Below are 24815 nucleotides of genomic sequence, written 5' to 3' on the forward strand. Positions count from 1 at the left end.
TCTTACCTTTTTAGGATTAGGGTTAGTTTATTATAAATAGCATTCTTGTTATTCATTTGAGAATAAGCTAGTCACAATGTAGCCTTCTGGAGTTTTGTAGCTATTCTGGCATTCTTGTTTTTTTAATAATATTCCTCTTATTTTGTTAGTCTCGTTCGTTGCGCACTCTGATATTCAATGTTTCATCAGATATTTAGCATATAATGTAGAACAGTTGATAAAGTTGTCGGTAGAACAGGTGAATGTGAGTCTCAGATATAAGAAAGTAAGTATGTATTGATAGTAAAACTCGCAAAACCTCGTTATGGTAAAACCCAAGGCATGGGGAAACCCCATAGACTAAGGAGAAAAGTGAGAAGTATGCATAATGTCTAAAACAAACGTCAAACAGGACGAAAATAGTGAACTCAACAAAGTGTGATCATCCCAGGATGAGTGCCTCATCAAAATCTCGTTAGGTAGTAAAAGCCGATGGGAAAAATGATCATAATTATAGGAAAAAGAGTACATTAAGATCAAGTGAGTATGCTTCAGGATACTTCCCCTGAGTTAGACATAACTTCCAAATAAGAGAAATACAAGCAATTCAACTTAGATAATTTACGCATACCGATTCCTTGGATGAGCTTCTGAAAAGTAGACTTGGGCAATAACTTCGTGAAGAGATCGGCCAGGTTGTCCTAGGAACGAATTTGCTTGACTTCAATGTTCTAATGCTATTGTTGCTAGTGAGAATAAAAGAACTTCGGCGCAATGTGCTTGGTGTTGTCTCCCTTGATGTATCCATTCTTTAACTGCTCAATACATGCTGCATTGTCTTCAAAGATCATCGTATGAAGGTCAATGATGGGAGAAAGACCATTAGTGCTTCGAATATGTTCCATGACTGCTCTTAACCAAAAGCACTCTCGCAAGGCTTCATGCAGGGCGATATCTCAACATGGTTCAAAGAAGTCTCAACTAGCGTTTGCTTGGTAGACATCCAAGATATAGCGGTTTCTCCAACGGTAAAGACATAACCCTTTTGATAACGTGCCTTATGTGGGTCAAACATATAGCTAGCATTTGCGTAACCAGTAAGGTGTGAATTAACCCGAGGACCGAGAGGGGCGGCAGCTCTTCTTAAGGATTCGTGGGTGTAGAACAAGCCCAAATCCATCGTACCATTGAGGTAGCGGAAAATGTCTTTAACACAGTTCCAGTGTCTGCGTGTAGGGGCGTTGGTATATCTAGCCAAAAGATTAACAACGAAGGAGATGTCGGGTCTAGTGCATTGAGCCAAGTACAATAAAGCACCAATTGCACTTAGGTATGGAACTTCATGCTCTAAAATCTCTTCCTCATCCTGCTTCGAACGGAAGAGATTTCGTTTAGCATCTAAAGTCCGAACGACCATAGGAGTACTCGAAGGCTTCGCTTTATCCTCATTAAAACGTTGTAACACCGTTTGGGTGTAGTTCGATTGATGTACTAGGATTCCATCCAAACAATGCTTGATCTCTAGGCCAAGGCAATATCGAGTTTTCCCAAGATCTTTCATCTTAAATTCCGATTTCAAGTGCGCGTCTATTTCCTCAAGTTCTGCAGGAGTTCCGATGAGGTTCATGTCGTCGACATAACCTGCAACGATCGCAAATCTGGAATGTGATTTCTTAATGAACACGCATGGGCATAGTTCGTTGTTCACATAACCCTGACTTGTCAAATATTCACTCAGACGGTTATACCATATCAGCCCGGATTGTTTCATTTCGTATAGTGATCTCCTCAACTAATCGAGGATTAACCGCCCAGTTCAGAAGTGGCGCCCTTTCTAACGGATTAAGCGCCGGAGCCAGTGACCGCAACCCGGTGGAAGGAAAGTTGGGTTTGGAGGAAGAGGGAGCTCTAATAGGTGTAGGGAGTGGTGACCTTATAGCCTACATTACCTTGTTATGTTTAAATTTTTGGTTGCTTTAGTTTCTTGAAATGCTGCTTTTATTGTTGTGTAACTTTTTTCTTTTTCTTGATTGATGCTCTTACTTTTGTAGTCTTATATAATTCTTCCTAAAATTGAACATAAAATAGGCGCGTTAATGGAGTTGCATGTTGCTTTTCTCTAAAATGCTTGGTAGTGATCTGTCTAAGTTGAACTGCGCCTTTTACTTGCAACGAGATTCATAATTTGTTAGAAACTTATCATTTGAAAAAAATAAATTATGAGTTTGTAGAGTGGCTGGTGACTGAGCATGATAGCTTTAGATAAATTTTTCTACTTTTGATGGAAACCTCCCAATCCCTTCATCTTCTAGTCCCTCCCTTCGTATGTGGTTTGGTTTATAAGTGCAAGCAAGTTAATTTTGTTTTTATTCACTTAATTTTGATTATGAAGCTTATATAAGAAATTTTACTGTCAATAGTTTTCGGGAATTGTCTATTTCAGCGAATCTCTGAAATTGTTATTATTACTCTTAGTTTTTAGTTAATCCATGAATTTTGCTACCTATGTTAAGCATTGTTTTTTGTTTGTTTTGGGTTAGAGTTTAATAACATTTCTATTAGTGAAACATATTCTCCGGATGTCAAACGCGAGCTATTGATGCTTTCCTTACTTGCAATTCTGGGTCAGGCCATTGATCCATTAGCACAACTAATGGAGACTGCATACATTGGCAATTTGGGTTTGTTTCTCTCCGTTAAATGTGTTCAATGACTGATAACCGTATAATTGATTTGAATTTGAAGCTCTTTACTTATTTTGCTTTTGTTTTTCCATAGGTTCTGTGGAATTGGCTGTTTTAATTGTGGCCAAGTGGCCAACTCAGCATCACCTTTTAGCTATTAAACAAAGCAAAAGAAAAAAAGGGCCAAATTATTAGATATCTTTTGGCTAATAAAAAAATAAAAAGTGGGGAGACGTTATAATTATGTTTCTTATTGTTTTGTGGAATTCTAAAAAGGTTAGCTTCGGATGGAGCATTATTCTTTGGTGAAAAGAATAGTTGTTGGTTCTTGTGTGGATAAAGTTGGTTTTGAAGAGAGAGTGAAAACTTCATTCTGAGTGCAGAGAGTAGAGAGCAGCAGAGCAACAGAGAAAAGGTGTCGTAGCTCCTCAGAGAAAAGAAACTGCTGCTTCATTGGTTAGTAATCATCCACCAAAATAGTGTTGTTGTAATAGCTTTGAGCTATATGTATAGAGAAGAAATTATTCATTATATTTCTTACTCTATTTGTTTCTTTGGTGTGTGAGAGCTATTGGGTGTATTGGGTTATTTGGGTTGTGAGATTGCCAACACTTTGTAAACTCCCATTTGGTTGATAGTGGATTATTGGGTGAGCTCCTACTGTTCCGAGAACGTACTCCAGTTCCACTGACTGTTGAGGAACCTCGTTAAAATCTTGGTGTCTTTAATATTTTGTTCTTGCATTTCATTTGATATATTTTCTGTGGGTTATCAAGAGTTTGTTCCATAAGGTTTGGTGTTATCCTAGCACAACAATTGGTATCAGAGCACATGTTGCTCTTGGGTACTGTCTAGTTGCCAAAGATGTCAAACGGACAAGATGAGAATCCTTTTGGAAGCAGCTCCGGGTTTGCAAGAACTACGGTGCAAAATGCAAAGTTCGAAGTGGAAAAGTTTGATGGCACAAACAACTTCGGGATGTGGCAATGTGAGGTCAAAGATGTGTTGGCTCAACAAGATCTACTTGCCGCTTTGGGAGAGAAGCCGGAAGCTATGTCAAAGTCGGAATGGGAGAAATTAAATTTGTGGGCTTGCTCTTCAATTCGATTGTGCCTTGCAAAAACTCAGAAGTATTTTGTGATGCGGGAGATAGTAGCAAGTGTGTTGTGGCAAAAATTGGAAGACAAGTATATGACAAAGAGTGTAGAGAACCGGCTACACTTGAAGAAAAAGCTCTACCGCTTTCAATACAAAGAAGGTACAAAAATGATTAGACACCTTGATGCTTTTAATAAGTTGATTGCCAACTTGTTAAATTTAGATGAGGATATTAAGGATGAAGATAAGGCCTTAATATTGTTGAATTCCTTGACGAACTCTTATAAGCATTTTGTTACCACTATTATGCATGGTAAATAAACTGTGAAATTTGAAGATGTGTCAAATGCCTTGATGAATTATGAAATGAGGCATAGAGATAAAAATCATGATAGTACCTCTGAAGCTTTATTTGTTAGCACGTAGATCATCGGAGAGGAAGTCATCTTCTAGTAGGAAAAAATCACACTCTCGACCTAGAGGAAACTCTAAAGGTAGAAAAACCTTGGAAATGGATGAATGTGCCTTTTGTCATAATAAGGGTCATTGGAAGAAAGATTGTCCTAAGTTGAAGACCAAAGGAAAAGAAAGTTCTGAAGCCAATGTTGCTGAGGTTGAAACAGATGTTTTTGATTTTGCTACTAAATGGGTGTTGGATACGGGTTGTACTCATCATATGACTCCTCACAAGGATTGGTTTTCAAGCTTGAAAGAGTTTGATGGTGGTGTTATGTTCATGGGAGATGACAATCCTTGCACAATAAAAGGGATTGGTACAGTTCATTTGAAGTTGCATGATGGCATGGCTAAAGAGTTGACAGGTGTTCGGTATGTACCGAATTTGAAGAAAAATCTTATTTCTTTGGGTACTTTGGAATCCAAGGGCTTCAGGTTTCATTCAGATGGACAGACATTGAAAGTTACTTATGGTGCACTTGTTGTGATGAAAGCTCCTCGATGTGGCCATTTGTATTTATTGCAGGGAAGCACTGTGACAGGTGAAGCGTCTGTAGTCTCATAAAATATGGGCACATCTGATTCAGATACTACTAGACTGTGGCATATGAGATTAGGCCATGCCAGTGAGAAAGCTCTACAAGGGCTTGTGAAAAAAGGTCTTCTAAAAGGTGCCACGACTTGTAAGCTTGATTTCTGCGAGCATTGTGTCTTGGGGAAGCAAACTAGAGTGAAGTTTGGTACTGTTGTACATTAGACGAAGGGCATTCTTGATTATGTGCATTCGGATGTTTGGGGTCCTACAAAGACTCCCTCTTTGAGTGGTAGACATTGGTTCGTGACCTTTGTTGATGATTATTCAAGAAGGTCTTGGGTCTACACTATGAAGCACAAGAATGAGGTGTTAAGCATTTTCTTGGGTTGGAAGAAAATGGTTGAGAACCAGACTGGGAGAAAGAGTAAGATTTTGAGATCGGATAATGGTGGTAAATACATATCCGATCCTTTCTTTAAAGTTTGCAAAGAGGAAGGAATTGTGAGACATTTCAGTGTTCGGGGAACTCCACAACAAAATGGAGTTGCAGAAAGATTGAATCGAACCTTGCTTGAGAAGGTTAGATGTATGTTGTCTCAGTCGGGTTTAAGCAAGTCATTTTGGGCAGAGGCAGTTAATTATGCATGTCACATCATCAACCGGTTACCCTCAGCTGTTGTTCAGGGTAAATCACCAATGGAGGTATGGACTAGAAAACCTTCATCTGATTATGACTATATCCGTATTTTTGGTTCACCTGCTTATTTTCATGTGACTGAAAATAAACTTGATCCTAGAGCCAAAAAGGTTATCTTTCTTGGTTTTAGTAGTGGTGTCAAAGGTTACAGGTTGTGGTGCCCAGAGATGAAAAAACTTGTAATCAGCAGATATGTGACATTTGATGAAGAAAGTATGTACAAAGTCTTTGAGAAGAATATGAAAGATGTCCAACAGGTGGAGCTTGAGAAAGTTGCCTATGGTACTTCAAATCCTATTTCCGCTGATGTCGAAGCCACTACAAGTGAAGAAGTTGGAGACCATGAGGATGTTGAAGAAGTTGAACTTGAAGATTCTATTCAAGTTGAAGAGCAAATTTCACCTCAAGAGTTTATTGCCAAGAACAGAGGAAAGAGACAAATTACCAAGCCAGCTCGGTATAGTGACTATGTTGCTTTTGCTCTTCCTATTATCACTAATGAGATTCCATCCAATTTTGAGGAAGCCATTGAGAGTGAGGAAAAGGAGAAGTGGTGCAATGCCATGGGTGATGAGATGAATTCTCTCTTGAAGACCAAGACTTGGAGTTAGCTAAATTACCTAAGGGTAAGAAAGCTATTGGTTGCAAACAGGTGTATGCTAAGAAGGAAGATGCTGATGAGAAAAGCAATGTGAAATTCAAAGCAAGATTAGTTGCTAAAGGGTATGCAAAAAAGGAGGGCATTGACTATAATGAAATCTTTTCTCCGGTTGTGAAGCACTCCTTAATTTGCATTATGTTAGCTCTTGTTGCACAGTACGATCTTGAGCTTGTGCAACTTGATGTGAAGACGGCTTTCCTACATGTTGATTTGAATGAAGAGATCTATATGTGTCAACCGGATGGGTATACAGTGAAAGGGAAGGAGAATTTGTTTTGCAAATTGAAGAAATCACTTTATGGCTTGAAGCAATCTCCAAGGCAATGGTATTTGAGGTTTGATAAATTTATGAGAGGCCAAAATTATTCTAGAAGTCAATATGATCATTGTGTGTACTTCAAGAAGTTGCAAAATGGGTCTTTCATTTATTTATTGATATATGTTGATGATATGTTGATTGCCTCAAAGAATGTTGAAGAGATTGAGAAATTGAAGAAACAAATGAAGAATGAGTTTGAGATGAAGGATCTTGGTGAAGCAAAAAAGATCCTTAGCATGGAGATCACTAAAGATAGAGAGAATGGTTTGGTCAGTTTGAATCAAAGACAATACCTTGAGAAGTTGATTCGGAAGTTTGGAGTTCATGATTCAACCAAACCGGTTAGTACCCCTTTGGCTCCTCATTTTAAATTGAGTTCTCTACAGTCTCCTAAAACTGATAAAGAAAAGCTGCAAATGAAAAATATACCATATGCAAATTTGGTTGGTAGTTTGATGTATGCAATGGTATGCTCTAGACCAGATATTGCTCATGCAGTTGGCATGGTGAGTCTATATATGCATAATCCAGGTAAAGAGCATTGGCAAGCAGCTAAGTGGATATTGAGATATCTCCATGGTACTCGAGACGTTGGTTTATGCTTTGAGAGAGATGACTCTGGTATTGGTCATTTTGCAGTTGGTTATGTTGATTCAGATTATGCAAGTGATCTGGATGGAAGGAAGTCTACTACAGGCTATGTGTTTACTATGGCTAAAGGACCAGTTTGTTGGAGGTCCATTTTGCAGTCGTCTGTTGCTTTGTTTACTACAGAGGCTGAATATATGGCAGTTGCTGAAGCTATAAAGGAGGCCATTTGGATACATGGGTTGATTAGAGATTTGGGGGTTGATCAGAAGCAGGTGGAGGTACATTGTGATAGTCAGAGTGCCATTTATTTGGCTAAGTATCAGGTTCATCATGCGAGGACCAAGCACATAGATGTGCGCTATCACTTTGTTCGTGAAGTCGTTGGTGAAGGAGAAATCATTCTCCAGAAGATTCCAACTAAAGACAACCCCGCTGATATGTTGACTAAGGTTGTTGGTGTAGCCAAGTTTGTTCATTGCTTGAACTTGGCTCACATTATGCCTATATAAAGAAGGCATTGAGCAGTAGGAGTTTTGGAGCATTTGGCTCGGCATGAGTTGTTCTCTTGCTAGTGTTTGGGAGTGATGTTGTGTGTTAATTGTGTTGGTTGGCTTATCATGGCGTTTTCGAAACTTGGCCAAGGTGGAGATTGTTGAATTGTGGCCAAGTGGCCAACTCAGCATCACCTTTTACCTATTAAACAAAGCAAAAGAAAAAAAGGGCCAAATTATTAGATATCTTTTGGCTAATAAAAAAATAAAAAGTGGGGAGACATTATAATTATGTTTCTTATTGTTTTGTGGAATTCTAAAAAGGCTAGCTTCGGATGGAGCATTATTCTTTGGTGAAAAGAATAGTTGTTTGTTCTTGTGTGGATAAAGTTGGTTTTGAAGAGAGAGTGAAAAATTCATTCTGAGTGCAGAGAGAAGAGAGCAGAGAGTAGAGAGCAGTAGAGCAACAGAGAAAGGGTGACGTAACTCCTCATAGAAAAGAAACTGCTGTTCATTGGTTAGTAATCATCCACCAAAATAGTACTGTTGTAATAGCTTTGAGCTATATGTATAGAGAAGAAATTATTCATTATATTTCTTACTCTATTTGTTTCTTTGGAGTGTGAGAGCTATTGGGTGTATTGGGTTATTTGGGTTGTGAGATTGCCAACACTTTGTAAACTCCCATTTGGTTGATAGTGATTATTGGGTGAGCTCCTACTGCTCCGAGGACGTACTCCAGTTACACTGACTGTTGAGGAACCTCGTTAAAATCTTGGTGTCTTTAATATTTTGTTCTTGCATTTCATTTGATATATTTTCTGTGGGTTATCAAGAGTTTGTTCCATAAGGTTTGGTGCTATCCTAGCACAACATTGGCTTCAGCTGGTATTTCAATGAACATCTTTAATTATATCTCAAAGATATTTAATATCCCTCTCCTCAGTGTTGCTACATCTTTTGTTGCTGAAGACCTTGCTAAGAGTGAAAGTAAAGTTCTACTTCAGGTGAAGTTCAACTTTTGTTATACTTCCCTGGTCATCTTTGTTGTACACATATTTGGTCTGTCTTTACGTCTAAATTAGAGCAGAGATTACTTAAACCTTTTTTTTTTTGGGGAATCTGATTTTGGCTGATTTTCGTACAGAAAATGGTTATCTAGACGGCAATACTAATGGTAAACCCAAACCTTTTGATGGAATCGTTGAGAGAAAGCAGCTATCTTCAGTGTCTACAGCTTTATTGTTAGCAGTTGGGATTGGAATCTTTGAGGCCGTGGCCCTGTCCTTGGGATCTGGGTTGTTTCTAAATATGATGGGCATATCATCAGTAGGTTACTTGATCTAAAATTACTTCTCATACTGATTTGTTTGTCTTCCTTGTCTTATATCTTTTTACATGATTATACAAACTTTAATTTTTTGTATACATAAATGCAATTATATATATGTGAACAATTACTATACAAGTTTCTAGGTCTTGTGCATGTGCGGTTACTTAATTTGATTTTTTATTTTTGGTTATGTGGGGAGCTTATACGTTTCCTGGTTTCCCCTCTCATATTTGACTGTTTAATTTAAGGAAGATCTTTTTTCCCCCTAATATTATAGAGAAATAGATAGTGACAGAAAGAAGCAGTTCTGTATTATGAATAAATTCCTTAATCATTTGTTTATCATATTGATACAAGATATATACAAGCCTGTAGTTGACTTTGTACAACATAAAAGGTAACTAATAACTCTTGATTATTTACATAAAACAATATAGAGAGAATGGTGGGATTATGTTTAGACAGCAGATGTGGTGGAGAGATTTGTGGTTGATTCAATACTCTTGTCATCCCCCCTCAAACGAAACGGAACAAAGTGTAGATTGAGCTTGGAAGCAAGGAAAGAGAATCGATCACGTGAAAGTCCCTTGCTGAAGATATCAGCGATTTGATGATGAGAGGAGATGTGTCGAGTTTGAAGGACACCATGGGTGAGAAGCTCTCGAACAAAGTGGTAGTCAATCTCTGTGTGACAAGTACGCGTATGAAAAACTGGGTTGGCTGCCATGTGAAGGGCAGAGACATTGTCGACGAAAATGCAAGGTGGAGTACGAAGCGGAATGCCTAGTTCACGGAAAAGATAGCAAAACCAACGAATTTTAGCGGCTGTGGTGGCAAGAGCACGATATTCAGCTTCGGAACTAGAACGAGACACTGTGGATTGCTTTTTGGCGGTCCATGTAAGGAGGTTGGGACCAAGAAAAATGCAAGCACCACTTGTTGAGCGACGATCATCAATGGAACCGACCCTGTCAGCATCAGAAAAGCCCTGAATAGAGAAGTCTGGAGACGAACGAAATAAAATACCTTGTTCAACAGTCCCTTTGATGTAGCGGTAGATACGTTTGACGGCCTGAAGATGAGTTGATTTGGGGTTGTACATGTACTGACAAACTTGATTAACGGCAAAGGAAATGTCAGGGCGGGTGAGGGTCAGGTACTGAAGTCCACCAACCATGCTCCGATAGACATCAGGATCCGAGATAGGATAACCATCATGAGCAGACAAACGCAAAGAGGAAAGGAATGGTGTAGGGCTGGGCTTGCACTGGTCCATCTTAAATTTCTGTAATAAATCAGAGGCATAACGACTTTGAGCTAGAGATAGTTGGCGGCCTCGTCGAGTGACTTCCATTCCAAGAAAAAAATGGAGGTCACCTAGCTTGCGGCTAGCAAAGCTGGTACATATTGTATCAATGAACCTGTGAATAGCATCATTGTTTAAACATGTGACAATGAGATCATCAATGTATACCAGAACATAGAGTGAGTATGTAGAGGAATGCTAAATAAACAAGGATGCATCCGATTTGCTATGGGAAAAGCCTTGATTACGCAAGAATGAGGCTAAACGCTGGAACCAAGCGCGAGGTGCTTGTTTGAGGCCATAAAGAGCCTTGTGAAGGCGACAAACATACTAGGAGTGGTTGGAATCAACAAAGCCAGGAGGTTGTTTCATATAAACTTCCTCGTGAAGAATACCATTCAAGAAAGCATTGCGGATGTCAAGTTGCTGCAATGACCAATTTTGTGAGACTGCTAAGGCAAGAATGGTACGAATAGTACCTGGTTTAACAACAGGACTAAAGGTCTCATCGTAGTCAACCCCAACTTGTTGATTGAACTCCTTGGCGACGAGACGAGCCTTGTGGCGGTCAATGGAGCCGTCGGCCTTTCGTTGAACACGAAATACCCATTTGCATCCCACAATATTCATATGAGGAGTAACAAGAACAAGAGACCAGGTGTGATTCTGAAGAAGTGCATCATGTTCCTCTTTCATCGCTTGCTGCCAATGCGGGAACTTAGACGCTTGAGTATAGCTAGTGGGCTCAATGGACATAGGATTTTCAAGGGCAGCGGTTAAACCGTGAGGAAGTGGATGTCTGGGCGAGTCGTAAGTGAGGGCATTGATGCTCCTAAACTTGCGTGGAGGAGTAGAATCTGGAGAAGGGACAGGTTGTGGTGAGGAAGCAGTGGTGGATGCAGATGACTGAAAAAGTGCTGTAGGTGAAGTTAGTATAAGCGCTGCAATAGCCGTGGGTGGAAAGTGAGGTGGTGGAGGATCAGAAGCAGTTGTTAGAATGTTGCGGGGAAACACAGGTACTGCTGCATGCATCAGTGGCTCCAAAAATAATGGTTAATGGGACTGCTCGTGATGAGGAGAATCTGTCCTGCGATTTTTATACGGAAAGGTGAGTTCATCAAATTGTACATTGCGAGAAATATACACCTTACCAGAAGCAACATCGAGACAGCGGTAGCCTTTGTAGTTGTTATCGTAACCAAGGAAGAAAATATCGGTAATATCGAAAATATCGGTAGTCCGAAAACACGGAAATATCGATGGAAATATCGGGATAATATCGATATCGATAAAAATTACATGGAAACCACGGAAATTGTAAGAAAAACTTGGAAATTTTTAATGAAACTTTGCAGGATGTTTATTTAGTCAATTATCTATTAGTTTATCACAAAAAATTGGAAGGAAATGCATTGCATGATGGATTTAACTGATTTAAGTTGATTATATAGCGACCTGGCAAATTTTTCACTCTTTAAGTTTCAAATTTTTCACTCTTTCCCTGAAATTATATATTTTCACTTTTTCCTTGAAATTGAGTCCTTTATCCTAATCTAATCTGGACCCCTAGATTAATCTATATTTTCACTCTTTCCCTGAAATTATATAAATTGTGCAATTGAGTCCTTTATCCTAATCTAATGTGGACCCTCCATCTTGATTCTCACTCTCTGTCACGCTGCCACGTGGCAGACCACTAACCCTAACCCTATCTCTCTCTCTCTCTTTTCCCGAGTCCCTCTCGGACCCCTCACTCTCTCTCAGTTCTCAACTCTATCTCTCTTTCGAACTCTCGTTCTCTCACCTCATTTTCTCCGGCGCCGACTCTGGCTTCGGCTGGAGTCGGTTGCCCTTTCCCCCTTCCTCCTCCTGTTTTCTCTTGTTTTTCCCTTCTCGGTCTGTTCCTCTGTCTTTTCTTCTTTTTCTTCTTCTTCTGTTTTTCTTTTTGCTTTCTCCTCTGTTTTTTCTTTTCCCCCCTGCGTCATTTCCCGATCCGGCCATGTCCTCCTACCCACCCCCAGCGACGATCATCCTCCTTCATCTTTCAGATCCCACATGCAGCTGCTTTCAAACCGCATTTTGCTGCGGTATTTCGAGAGGGTGCGTTGAGATCCGGTGTTCTCACCGACTCGGGTGCTCCGCACCACCACCCTTTCAATGTCTCTCATCGTCGTCGGTTTCAAGATTCGGAGTTCTGGGTATGTTTCTTAATGGGTAGAGATCCCGAGTCGCCGCCGATCCGCAGTTCCCCTTCAAGGTTCTGATGGAGGAGGTCTTTTACAGTCGGCCGAAGCTGTAGAAGCTTCGGCGTTCTTCTCCGATTAGCACAGTGCCAAAATATCAATATTATCGAAAATATCGCGATATTATCAATATTATCGATAATATCGCGATATTTTGACGAAAATCATTTGGATAGTTAAAAAAATATCGGACCCCCAAAAAAACGATAATATCGGCGAAATATCGCCGATATTATCGATTTTTTCTTCCTTGGTCGTAACCAATGAAGACACATGGGATGGACTTGGGCATTAACTTATGTTTGTTGTAAGGAACCAAGTGGGGAAAGCATGTGCACCCAAACGTCTTAAGAAATCGGTAATCAGGAACTTTGGCAAATAGTTTTTCATAAGGAGAAACATTCCCAAGATTATGAAGAGGCAACCGATTTATAAGAAATACGGCGGTTGTGAAGGCTTCCACCCAAAACGTTTGCGGGATATGAGATTGAGCAAGGAGACATAGTCCTATTTCGGTAACATGGCGATGTTTGCGCTCAACTATACCATTTTGTTGTGGCGTATGTGGGCAAGAGAGTTGGTGTGTTATGACATGATCACGAAGAAAATGCCGAAATGCAAGGCTAGTGAATTCACCACCACCATCCGTTTGTAATACTTTAATAGTGCGATTCAAAAGATTTTCAATTATGAGTTTGAAAGTAACAAGGGTAGTCATGACATCGGACTTACGAACAAGAGGGAACAACCACACAAATCTTGAATAATCATCCACCATAGATAAATAGTACTTGTAGCCAAAATTAGACACAATAGGAGCGGGGCCCCATACATCAAGATGTAAGACGTCTAAAGGATATGGAGCCATGGACGTCCGAGAGGAAAATGGAAGGCGACATGCCTTGCCTTGTAAGACAAGCAATAGTTCTTTCATTACCCCAGCGATAATTCTCTCGTCTTCATATTCAAAGTTTGTTACCTAATTGCTTTTGGTAACAACTCTGCGATGGTGTAGGTGGCTTTCTTCTTGGACGAACTATTGCTTGTCTTACGACCTTGACATTGGGAACATCAATGGTGGCTCGTCAAGGTCCAATAGCTATGGCTGCTCATCAGATATGTATTCAAGTATGGTTGGCTGTATCCCTTTTAACTGATGCAATGGCTGCATCTGGTCAGGTATGGACTCGCTCTTTTTATCATGGTAGTCTGTATCTACTTGTTTCCATTATTGAATCAACATGTGAAGCCTACGTATAGTTTCACTAAATTCACTGATATTTGTCTTCTCTGAGTTGGAGTTTTTGAAGAATTGTGTCTTTGTATATGGCATCAAAGTTATGAAGCTAAAATGTCTCTATTTGCAGGCCCTGATTGCAAGTTACTTATCAAAAGGTGAATACAAAATTGTGAAAGAAGTTGTTGACTCTGTGTTAAAGGTATTTGTTTTATTGACTTATCTGTGGTGTAGTTTTGTTACATTGCATATGTAGTTTCTTGATTTCAAAAACGATAAATTTACGTGAATGTTTTTTTCAGATAGGATTGTTCACAGGTATTTCCTTGTCTGTAATTTTGGGAGTACCTTTTGGTTCTCTAGCTACGTTGTTCACCAACGATCCTGAAGTATTAGCTATTGTTAGATCTGGGATATTGGTACGTACTCAAATTTATGTTTGGCGGTATATTAGTCTAGATTCATGCAAATGCAGATGTCTTGAACATAGGTAATGATGTTTAATTTTCCACAGTTTGTCAGTGCTAGTCAGCGTTTGAATGCTCTAGCTTACGTTTTTTATGGCCTCCATTATGGTGTTTCAGATTTTGCATATGCTGCTCGCTCCATGGTAAGCTTGCTCATTTAGACCATCTCAGGCTGGCCAGAGGGTTTGTTTTAGCCCTCTGGTCCTCTATGATATTAATATTTTAATGAACAGTACATGGTCATATTTACCTTCATCTCCAACCGAGGACTAAAGGGTCATAGGCTCATTTTAGCCTTGTCACAAAAAACCGTTTCCAACCGAGGGCCAAAGGGCCATAGGGATAAACATAATTTATTATTTAAAATGTTGTTTCATGTTACTTAATTTAATTTAATGTTGTATAATGGCTTACGAAGTTAGAGGAAAAAAAATAGAATTTAAAAAATATATGAAACAAATTTAATGTTGCAGTCATATTTATAATAGGAATGTGATTGTGTAAATCCTAGTAGATATGGGAATGTATCTCATATTCCTATTAGAAGTAGATTACCTATTAAATGTTGTAATCCTAAAGGGAAAGGTTTTTACCTATCCTACTTCTATATATAATGGCACAATGGGGTGAATGAAACACAACTCACAATTAAATCACTCTCTCTCTTCTCCCTCAATATTGACGGCCCCCTCTCTCTCTCTAAACCCTAGATCGTTCAATCAAATAGGCCTATAACACGTTATCAGCACGCTCTTGCCAGAAGTTGAAGAATGGACGCATCGTATGAGGAGGCTATCTTCCACCAAATTCAAAGGCTTATTTTTGTTTTATGCTAATCAGGTGCGTTTAAATAAAAGAAGATATTTGAAACGTCCACGAAGCATGAAAACATTCCCCATGATGCATGAACCCCTCTATGTTTATATTTTCCTTTCGATATATATATATATATATATATATATATATATATATATATATTGTATATGTTCATATATTTGTTTCATGCATCGCACAATTAAATTGTTATGTGGAATATGTGAGTCAATGTATAAAATTAAATTAGAAGCATATTTAGTGTTTCCTCAACCCTAAGGGATTTTGAAAAAAAGGGAAATTAGACATGGTGTGGCACACCCACCGCACCATCACTATGCATGCAAAAACCAGGCCTCGGCTTGGGGTCAATCTGATGGGCTTGAAGCCCTTTGCCTATTTGCACCATGGCCCACGCCATTCAACCAACCTAGATTGGCTGGGATTTTCCCCTTGCACGTAGCAACTTTATGGTTGTTAGGTTTTGTGTTGCCCAGTCCCACAGCCAGCACCTTGGCCAGCGTCACGACCTGTTTCCTCCACGCCAACGCACAAGGTTGGGCTTGATCCCTGCAACTTACTCCGCGCATCACCTACAGCCAACCCATGCGGCTGGGCTTCTTGCACCAAACACATAGGCTAGCTTTCACTGGGCCTTATGCCGTGCCCTCCCTTAGGACAAAAATTGAAACCTAGCTGCTGCTGGGGTTTCTCCCACCCCTCCCCTTCCCCCGGTAGCCTGCAACCCACTCCCAAGGCCTTTTTGGGCCTTGCCTTTTACTCAAGGCACCCAACCCGAGCCCAAATATTTTTGGGGCTATATTTTCGATCCAATAATATTATTTAGCTTCTACAATCGACCCCGTATGGCCCGATTTATTGAATTAATTAAAAATGACCTGCAATCCATTAATCTGATAATGAATCCAAAATTATTGACCTAAAGATCACTTTTGGACATTAACGATTCAATAATTTATTTTTATACTTTGAACCGTGACATACTTTTGTAGTAACGAAGCTCTCACACTTGAGTTCCTGAAGAACCTCAAATCCACTATATTTAAATTAGTATATTGCATTATGTGTTTCTCGCAGGAACCTCTCATTATGAACTAATTGTTCATAAAAACTAAATTGAACTTGTAGTTTTAAATTTAGTGCCTTTGAAACCTGAAGTTTTCATTTAAAAGATACCACATGAGACCTGCAATTTTCATGTATAAATTAAACTAATACATGTCTATAGAACCTGTATGTTCTATGATATATGTCTATGGCTTCCATATGACTAATCATGTTTTTCCCTCTGTTTTAGGGACATGTCGAACTTGAACAAGCTCGATTTCTCTGCTCTAGAAGTCTCTGGAAGAAACTATCTGAAGTGGGTTCAAGACGTGAAGCTTCATCTGACTGCAAAGGGTATTAGAGCCACCATTGAAACACCTATCCCCCATTCAAAAGATACCACATGAGACCTGCAATTTTCATGTATAAATTAAACCAATACATGTCTATAGAACTTGTATGTTCTATGATATATGTCTATGGCTTCCATATGACTAATCATGTTTTTCCCTCTGTTTTAGGGACATGTCGAACTTGAACAAGCTCGATTTCTCTGCTCTAGAAGTCTCTGGAAGAAACTATTTGAAGTGGGTTCAAGACGTGAAGCTCCATCTGATTGCAAAGGGTATTAGAGCCACCATTGAAACACCTATCGCCGACAAACCTGTTGATGAAACTCAGAAGGCTACTGCAATAATCTTCATTCGAAGACACATCCATGATGCACTGTAGACTGAGTATCTCGCTGATGAGGACCCACGCACCTTCTGGCTTGCTCTGGCCTACCATTTCTATCACCATAAAGACATATACTTGCTTGAAATAAGACATGACTGGCAGCATCTTCGTTTCCAAGACTTTAAGTCCGTGAATGAATACAACTCTGAAGTTTGTAGAATTCGTTCACTGTTGAAATTCTGAAAAGTGGAACTAACCGAATCAATGGAGAAAATCTATTCAACCTTCCATGCCACTAATATTGTCCTGCAGCAACAATATAGAGCACAAAAATTCACCAAGTTTTTGGGTTTGATCTCTGTTTTAGTTATTGCTGAAAAGCATAACCAACTTTTGATGAAGAATCATCAAGCTCGACTAATTGGCTTGAACGCCGCGCCTGAAGCGCATGTGGTTAATTCTAGCAGCCATCAATGACAAAAGAATCGTCGTAGCCGTGGCAATGGGAGCAAGCCCCACCACAGACCCAAGGTCAATAAAGTGTTGCACCTAAGGGAATAAATGTGCCCCAGCATCGTCCATCACTCGCCTCTATGAACCTAAACTTCAAAAACAAGGGCAAAGCTTCTGTTCAACCTGGTTCTACTGAACTAGACATGTGTTATCGCCGTGGATCAAGGGATCATTGGTCACGCGTATACTGAGCTTCCCCTGAGGCTATTGCCAAGTGTCATTCCTGTTGTGAGTCTAACTTTGCACATGTGGATCGTCTGGAAGATGCAACTACATCAATGGAGATGTCATAATTTCAGGAGGCTAAGCTCCTATGGATGAATAAATTAGACATGTTTTTAGGGTGTTTACCCTTAGTGGCCGAATCCACTAGAAGTGGTCAGCCTTACCTCCCCTATTTTTCTAGGTTTATGGTTTAATTTTGAACAATTTTTCTAAGTATTTGGAATAATTTGTATGGTTTTGGTTTGTTTTGAATTATGGATTGTTATTTGAATGGATATTATTTTCTCGAATTGCTTAATTGAATGAATAGACTTATATTTATACATGTGACCAATTCAATCAATTTATTTCTAGGTATGTCTAGTGGGGAAGTTAGTTGTCTGGCAGATAGTGCAACCACGCATAACATCTTGCGTGAACGACACTATTTTACTAACTTAATACCCAAGAAAGCTCATTTGACAACTCTCTCAGGCTCATCCAACTTGATTGAAGGATACAGAAAGGCATGTATCATGTTGTCCAATGGTACAATCTTGACCATTAATGAGGCACTCTATTATCCACATTCCAGAAGAACGTTGTTGAGTTTTAGAGATATTCGAGATAATCAATGTCATATTGAAACCATTGAAGATAATGGTTATGAATTTCTTTGTATTACCTCATATGAATATGGCCTGAAACGTATTCACGAGAAGTTGGAACGTTTGCCGAGTGGGTTGTACATCACAACCATTTGCGGCATAGAAGCCCACAATGTGGCTGACCCTATGCATGAGTTCCAGGACACTTTGTTGCTTTGGAATGACCGTTTAGGACATTATGGATGTGACATGATGCGCCGTATCCTCAAATCTTCACACGGACATAAGTTACATCCCTATGTTGGACTCCCACCATGCAAAGCGTATTCTTTAAGGAAATTGAATACTCAACCCTCATATACAAAGATTATTCATGACCCCTCTAAGTTTCTTCAGAGGATTCAAGGGGACATTTGTGGACTTATCTAACCAGCCTGCAGACCATTTAGATACTTTATGGTGTTGGTTGATGCATCAACATGATGGTCACATGTTTGCCTGTTGTCCACACGTAACGCCACGTTTGCTAAACTCCTGGCCTAAATCATTAAGCTTAGTGCTTACCACCCTGATTATCCGATAAAGTCGATTCGATTGGATAACGCTGGAAAGTTTACGTCACAGACTTTTAACGATTATTGTATGTCAGCAAAGATTGATGTGGAACATCATGTACCCCATGTTCACACCCAAAATGGCATGGCAGAAGCTTTTATAAAGCACCTTCAATTGATAGCTATGACTTTGGTTATGAGAACTAAATTGTCGGTATCTGTCAGGGGCTATGCAATATTGCACGTAGCTATGTTGGTCCGCCTGAGGCCCACCGCTACTCAACCACATTCACCGTTACAGTTGGTCATTGGATGCGAGCCTGACGTCTTACATTTACGGGTGTTTAGGTCCGCCATTTATGTGCTAATAACGTCATCGCTACATACCAAAATGGGTCCAGAGAAAAATGGGAATCTATGTCTATTATGATTCGCCATCAATTGTTCGTTACTTAAAACCCTTGACAGGAGATCTCTTTACCGAACATTTTGATGATTGTCACTTTGATGAAACAGTCTTCCCGTCGTTATGGGGAGATAAGCATGCTAACGTTCCTCGTAGAATGCCGCGAATTATCGTGGTATGCTCCCACTATTTCTCATTTACATCCTCGCACTGCCTAGTCTGAAACTAAGGTGCAACAAATTATAAATCTTCAGAGCATTGCTCAAAGCATGCAGGATGCTTTTAATGATCTAACAAAGGAGACAAGATAACATATACCCGCTGCAAATGCACCTGTAAGGATAGATGTACCCTGCATACGTCCACAACCCACTTGGGAAGGCCGGACCATCCCGGAAGGTAGGGAGGCCACACCTTCCATACGGCAAGGTACATTAGCGGCTAGCTAATCATCTGCTCCAACCCTGAAGCATGGTAGACTCCTTCGTTCAAATGATTCACAACCCCAGAAGAAGAAGATGACACCAATTAGTGACCCTAGTTTGAATCCGATCATCGCTCACTCATTCGTTCCAACGTATGAGGTTATTCTAGATTACGATTATGCTTCAGACGAAACATGTCAGCCTCTCGAGAATCATGAGATTTCGATCTATTTCGCAGTATTGGATGAGGTTTGGAATAGGAATAAGATGATCATCAACTATGCATTCACGTACTCAGTAGTTACTGACATCATGCTTAGCGATGACATTGAACCATGTTCCGTCGATGAATATCGATGTAAAACCGATTAGTCAAACTGAAAACAAGCAATCTAGTTCGAACTCAATTCGCTCGCGAAACGTAAAGTGTTTGGACCTATCGTTCTTACACCACCACGCGTGAAGCCCGTTGGCTACAAGTGGGTTTTCATGAAAAAACGTAATGAGAAGAATGAAATAGTAAGATACAAAGCATGCCTCGGAACGCAAGGTTTCTCTCAGTGTCCTGGGATTGATTACGAGGAGACGTATTCCCCCCTAATGGACGTTATAACATTCCGCTACCCAATCAGTTTGGTAGTTTCCCAAAATCTGAATATGCAGCTTATGGATGTGGTACCCGAGTATATTTATGGGGATCTAGATACGGAAATTTACATGAAAGTTCCAGAAGGACTTCCATTGACTGGTTCAAATAGTTCTAGACCATAAATCACTCTCTCAATTAGGTTGAGGAGGTCACTTTACGAATTGAAACAATTCGGGCAGATGTGGTATACCGTCTGAGTGAATATTTGACAAGTCAGGGTTATGTGAACAACAAATTATGCCTATGCGTGTTCATAAAGAAGTCATATTCTGGATTTGCAATCGTTGCAATTTATGTCGATGTCATGAACCTCATCGAGACTCCCGCAGAGCTTGAAGAAATTGCTGCACACTTGCAATCGAAATTTAAGATGAAGGATCTTGGAAAAACTTGATACTGTCTCGCCCTAGAGATCGAGCATTGTTCGGATGGAATCCTAGTACATTAATCAAACTACACCCAAAATGTGTTGCGTCCTTTTAATGAGGATAAAGCGAAGCCATCGAGTACATCTATGGTCGTTTGGACTCTAGATGCTAAACAAGATCCCTTCCGTCCAAAGGAGGATGAGGAAAAGATTTTGGAACCCGAAGTTCCTTACCTAAGTACAATTGGGGCTTTATTATACTTGGTTCAGTGCACTAGACCTGACATCTCCTTCACTGTGAATCTTTTGGCAAGATACAACAATGTGCCCACACACAGGCAATGGAATGGTGTTAAAGACATTTTCCACTACCTCAAGGGTACTACGGATTTGGGCTTGTTCTATACCCATGAATCTTCCAGTGTTGCCACCCCCTATGGTTCTTGGATTGATTCTCGCCTTGTTGGTTATGCAGATGCTGGATATCTGTCTAACCCACATAGGGCACGTTCTCAAACAGGTTATGTCTTTACTGTTGGAGACACCGTTATATCTTGGAAGTCTACCAAGCAAACGCTAGTTACGACTTTGTTGAACCATGCTGAGATTCTTGCCCTGCATGAAGCATCGCATGAGTGCTTTTGGCTGAGAGAAGTTATGGGACACATTCGAAGCACTAGTGGTCTTACATCAGTTGTTGACCTTCCTATGACGATCTTTGAAGACAATGCAGCATGTATCAAGCAGTTGAAGAAAAGATACATCAAAGGAAACAACACCAAGCACATAACGCCGAAGTTCTTTTACTCACACCAACAACAGCAGCATCAGAACATTGAAGTCAAGCAAATCAATTCCCAAGACAACCTGGCCGATCTCTTCACCAAGTCATTGCCCAAGTATACTTTTCAAAAGCTTGTTCAAGGAATCAATATACGTAAATTATCTGAGTTGAATTGCTTGTAATTCTCTTATTTAGAAGTTATGTCTAACTCAGAGGGAGTATCTAGAAGCATACTCACATGATCGTAATGTACTCTTTTTCTTATGATTAGGAGCATTTTTCCCACTGGGTTTTTGCTAGGTAACGAGGTTTTAATGAGGCACCCATCCTGGGATGATCATACTCCGTTGAGTTCACTACTTTCGTCCTGTTTGACGTTTGTTTAAGACATTATGCATACTTCTAACTTTTCTCCTGAGTCTATGGTTTTTCCCTATGCCTTAGGTTTTACCATAGTGAGGTTTTTTGTGAATTTTACCATAGTGAGGTTTTTGTGAATTTTGAGACTCAGAATCACCTATTGTGCCGATGACTTCATCAACTATTCTACCTTATCTGCTGAAGATTTGATACGATGTTTTGTTGAGTATTTATACACTCAAGGGGGAGTGTTGCAATCATATTTAGAATATGAATGTGATTGTGTAAATCCTAGTAGATAAGGAAATGTATCTTATATTCCTATTAGGAGTTGATTACCTATTAAATGTTGTAATCCTAAAGAGAAAGGTTTTTACCTATCCTACTACTATAAATAATGGCACAATGGGGTGAATCAAACATACCTCACAATTAAATCACTATCTTCTCCCTCAATATTGCCGGCCTCCCCTCTCTCTCTAAACCTTAGATCATTCAATCAAATAGGCCTACAATAAAACAAATTTTGTAAAATAGAAGTTATAGGAAAAAAAATATAAAACAAATTTTGTAAAATGGAAGTTATAGGAAGTAATAGAAAAATAAAATAAAAGTTATAGGAAAAAAATTGTGTAAAAAAAATTAAAAAATAACGGCTAGCTGACATCAGCTAGCCGTTGCATTTGAAATTTGGCCTAGAATTTCTGGCCATCCCGGGATTGGCTGGCTGGCTGGATTGGGTCAACCGGTTGGTCCTTTAGCCCTTTCAGATTTCGTGGGGCCCACGAGCCCTTTGCCTAACCTTCGGTTGGAAACGATTTTCGGGTTATTTTCAGCGCTCTGACCCTCTGGACCCTTCAGTTGGAAATGATCTTAGAAAAGCCGAAGTTATTCAGTCATGTCTTTATTATTACTTTATGAAAGTGCACGTAATCTGTTTTTGTTGTTGACAAAATTTCTATTATTAATAGATGGTAGTGGGTGCAATATCTTCCGCATTTTTGCTATATGCTCCTTCCATTTTTGGCCTTCATGGAGTTTGGCTTGGTTTGACTCTCTTCATGGCTTGCGCGCAGTCGCGGCTATGCCAGGTAATAATATACCATGCCAAATTTTAAGTAAGTGGCTGGTTTATAACCCCTGATGATAATATATCTGAGGCTTCTATTGCTAAAATATGAATACGGGGCATTTGCTTATTTTTCCATTAGAAAAGGCCAAATGATTATTCGGATTTGATTTTTACGTTTATCAGCATCATCACTATCTTTGTTGGCGCTTATTCGTATCCTTGTTTTTCTTTTGTTCTCTTTTCAGATATCTGTCAAAATCAGGCCCGTGGTGGTTCGTGCACAGGGATATCCAGACACCTCAGGTTAGTGGACTGTGGACATTCAAAATTCTTCTAATGCTGTATTTTTCCGTTTTATTTTAGAAATTATTATTAGCACTCCAAAATTTTTATTCTACACTCCTAACTTTCTAAATTTGAAAAGAAAAATACACTTGTGAATAATGTATAATGAGATTTTTGAAGTGTTAATAACATTTTCCTTTATTTTTTCGTAAACTGCAAAATATTTTCACTCTAGCTTTTGACGGACTAGTTGGAATAGGCCGATGAAGCTGTATGAAAGTTAATGTTGTCACCGCGGCATCTTTTTTCCCCTTCAAAATCTTATTTAAAATTTAGAGAGACGATTTGATATGAACTATGAACATGTTTCCAGCTTTTAGAATGTGCCTAAAACTGCATAATCCACTTCTTTTTCCAGCTAGCCAATTGAGATTGGCAAAATCAATTCGATTGAATGGCATCATACGCCGAGTAACTCCCACAAGCCGAAGAGAGGTTTCAGCTGCGAATTGCGCATTTGTTTCAATATTTGTATTATATGATTACAGTTTTTATTTTCATTAATATTGTTTGGGTACGAAAAAAGACCCGAATATTACTTGGTATATATTCTTGTAAATTCCAGTTTACCGTTCTTTTAATGCGATACTCGTGGGGAAAAAGTTATTAATAAATACGTGGTGAGTCATGTTAGCAATTACGGTCCAATTCCAAACTTCCGTTAGAAGACCCCAGGGGCTAAAGTCTTCATGAGGACATGATTGTTCTGCTGGAAACAATGTAGGTTCTACTTCTTGGATACGTCTCTCTTGGCCTTGACTTCAACAAATTCACTCCTTCCTTTGTCGATCCTCCCAAATCCCCAACGCTTGACAACGAGGCATGCCGTTGGCGTTTGGCGCTCCAGACACCGGAAGCTGCGATGGAAGCTGGTGCTAAAGTTTCTAGCTAAACAAAGACTTCGAAAACCCCGTGACCATGGTATAACATACTTTCTTTTTGGTAACTAGAAAGCGAATTCAATTGAAATCTACGCACTTGTCGAAACAACATAAAATAAAACAAAAAGACTTCAAAATTCCTTAAGACTATCTCCAATTCATGAGATAAAACTTAAAATATAAACTTTAAAGCCTCCCAAACAATCTCCAACCATTGGGCTAAAATAAGCCATGGGGAGAAAATATATCTCTTCTGGGCTAGATTCTCACCAGGATTTAAGTTTGGCTTAAATTATTTTGGATCTACCAAACTATCATATTTCAAACTTTTTTTTTTGTTTTTTACTTATAATCTAACAGTCATGCTGAAATGAGATCAAATCTAACACTAAAAAAAAAAAGATTCGACAGCCCAAAAATAAATCTAACATCTACAATAATTAAAGAAAATTATTTAAATCAAATTTAACTTAAAATTTGATCTTCGTATACCATGCATTGAAATGTCTGAAGCAGATGCAAGAGGGCTAAAGAGCTTGATTTTCGTATACCATGCATTGAAGCCGTTGTTGGCTGGCAATAAGACTTTGTTGGTGACTATAACTCTTTTTAGGTATAAGTGCTCCCCTAGTTGAGTTGTAAAGCTTGAGGGTTTTTGATTATTTGTGAATGCTAGGAGTTCACATGTACAAGTTGTACCACTCATCTTCTGGTTGTTGGAATGAATGGTGAATTGCTTTCATCACTTGGTTGGTGGTACGAAGGTGAGTTCCTTCATCACCTTTCATCACATTTCATCACCTAGTTGGTGGCATGAAGGAGAGTACGGGTTGTACATTTCATCACCTGGTTGGTGGCATGAAGATGAATTCCTTCTTCACCTGGTTGGTGATAAAAGTGGCAAGTTGCCAAATAATATTAGAGTACGAGTTGTATATTTCATCATCTGTTTGGTGGTACGAAGGTAAGTTCCTTCTTCACCTGGTTGGTG

The 24815-nt window shown here is 39.4% G+C and overlaps 1 protein-coding gene across 1 annotated transcript; it reads left to right on the forward strand.

Moving 5' to 3' along the window:
* Positions 1–13100: 13100 nt before the first annotated feature.
* LOC126624508 (protein DETOXIFICATION 45, chloroplastic-like) lies at positions 13101–23580 on the forward strand. The gene is made up of 9 exons (XM_050293574.1): positions 13101–13302; positions 13409–13572; positions 13761–13832; positions 13933–14120; positions 14215–14240; positions 14858–14937; positions 22498–22617; positions 22844–22901; positions 23302–23580. Exons 1-9 carry the CDS (start codon positions 13260–13262, stop codon positions 23445–23447), a joined length of 897 nt encoding a protein of 298 aa, XP_050149531.1. The 5' UTR covers positions 13101–13259; the 3' UTR covers positions 23448–23580.
* Positions 23581–24815: the final 1235 nt, after the last annotated feature.

Source organism: Malus sylvestris, chromosome 5 (genome assembly GCF_916048215.2).
Source record: "Malus sylvestris chromosome 5, drMalSylv7.2, whole genome shotgun sequence".
NCBI classification, from domain to species: Eukaryota; Viridiplantae; Streptophyta; class Magnoliopsida; order Rosales; family Rosaceae; genus Malus; species Malus sylvestris.

What these genes read in the sequence shown, in the direction of transcription:
- LOC126624508 (XM_050293574.1), top strand. Translation starts at nt 13,260, where the DNA reads ATGGACGTCCGAGAGGAAAATGGAAGGCGACATGCCTTGCCTT. An exon ending in AAGGCGACATGCCTTGCCTT is followed by an intron (nt 13,303 to 13,408) that starts GTAAGACAAGCA and finishes GCGATGGTGTAG; the next exon opens with GTGGCTTTCTTCTTGGACGA. An exon ending in TGCAGATGTCTTGAACATAG is followed by an intron (nt 14,121 to 14,214) that starts GTAATGATGTTT and finishes ATGGTGTTTCAG; the next exon opens with ATTTTGCATATGCTGCTCGC.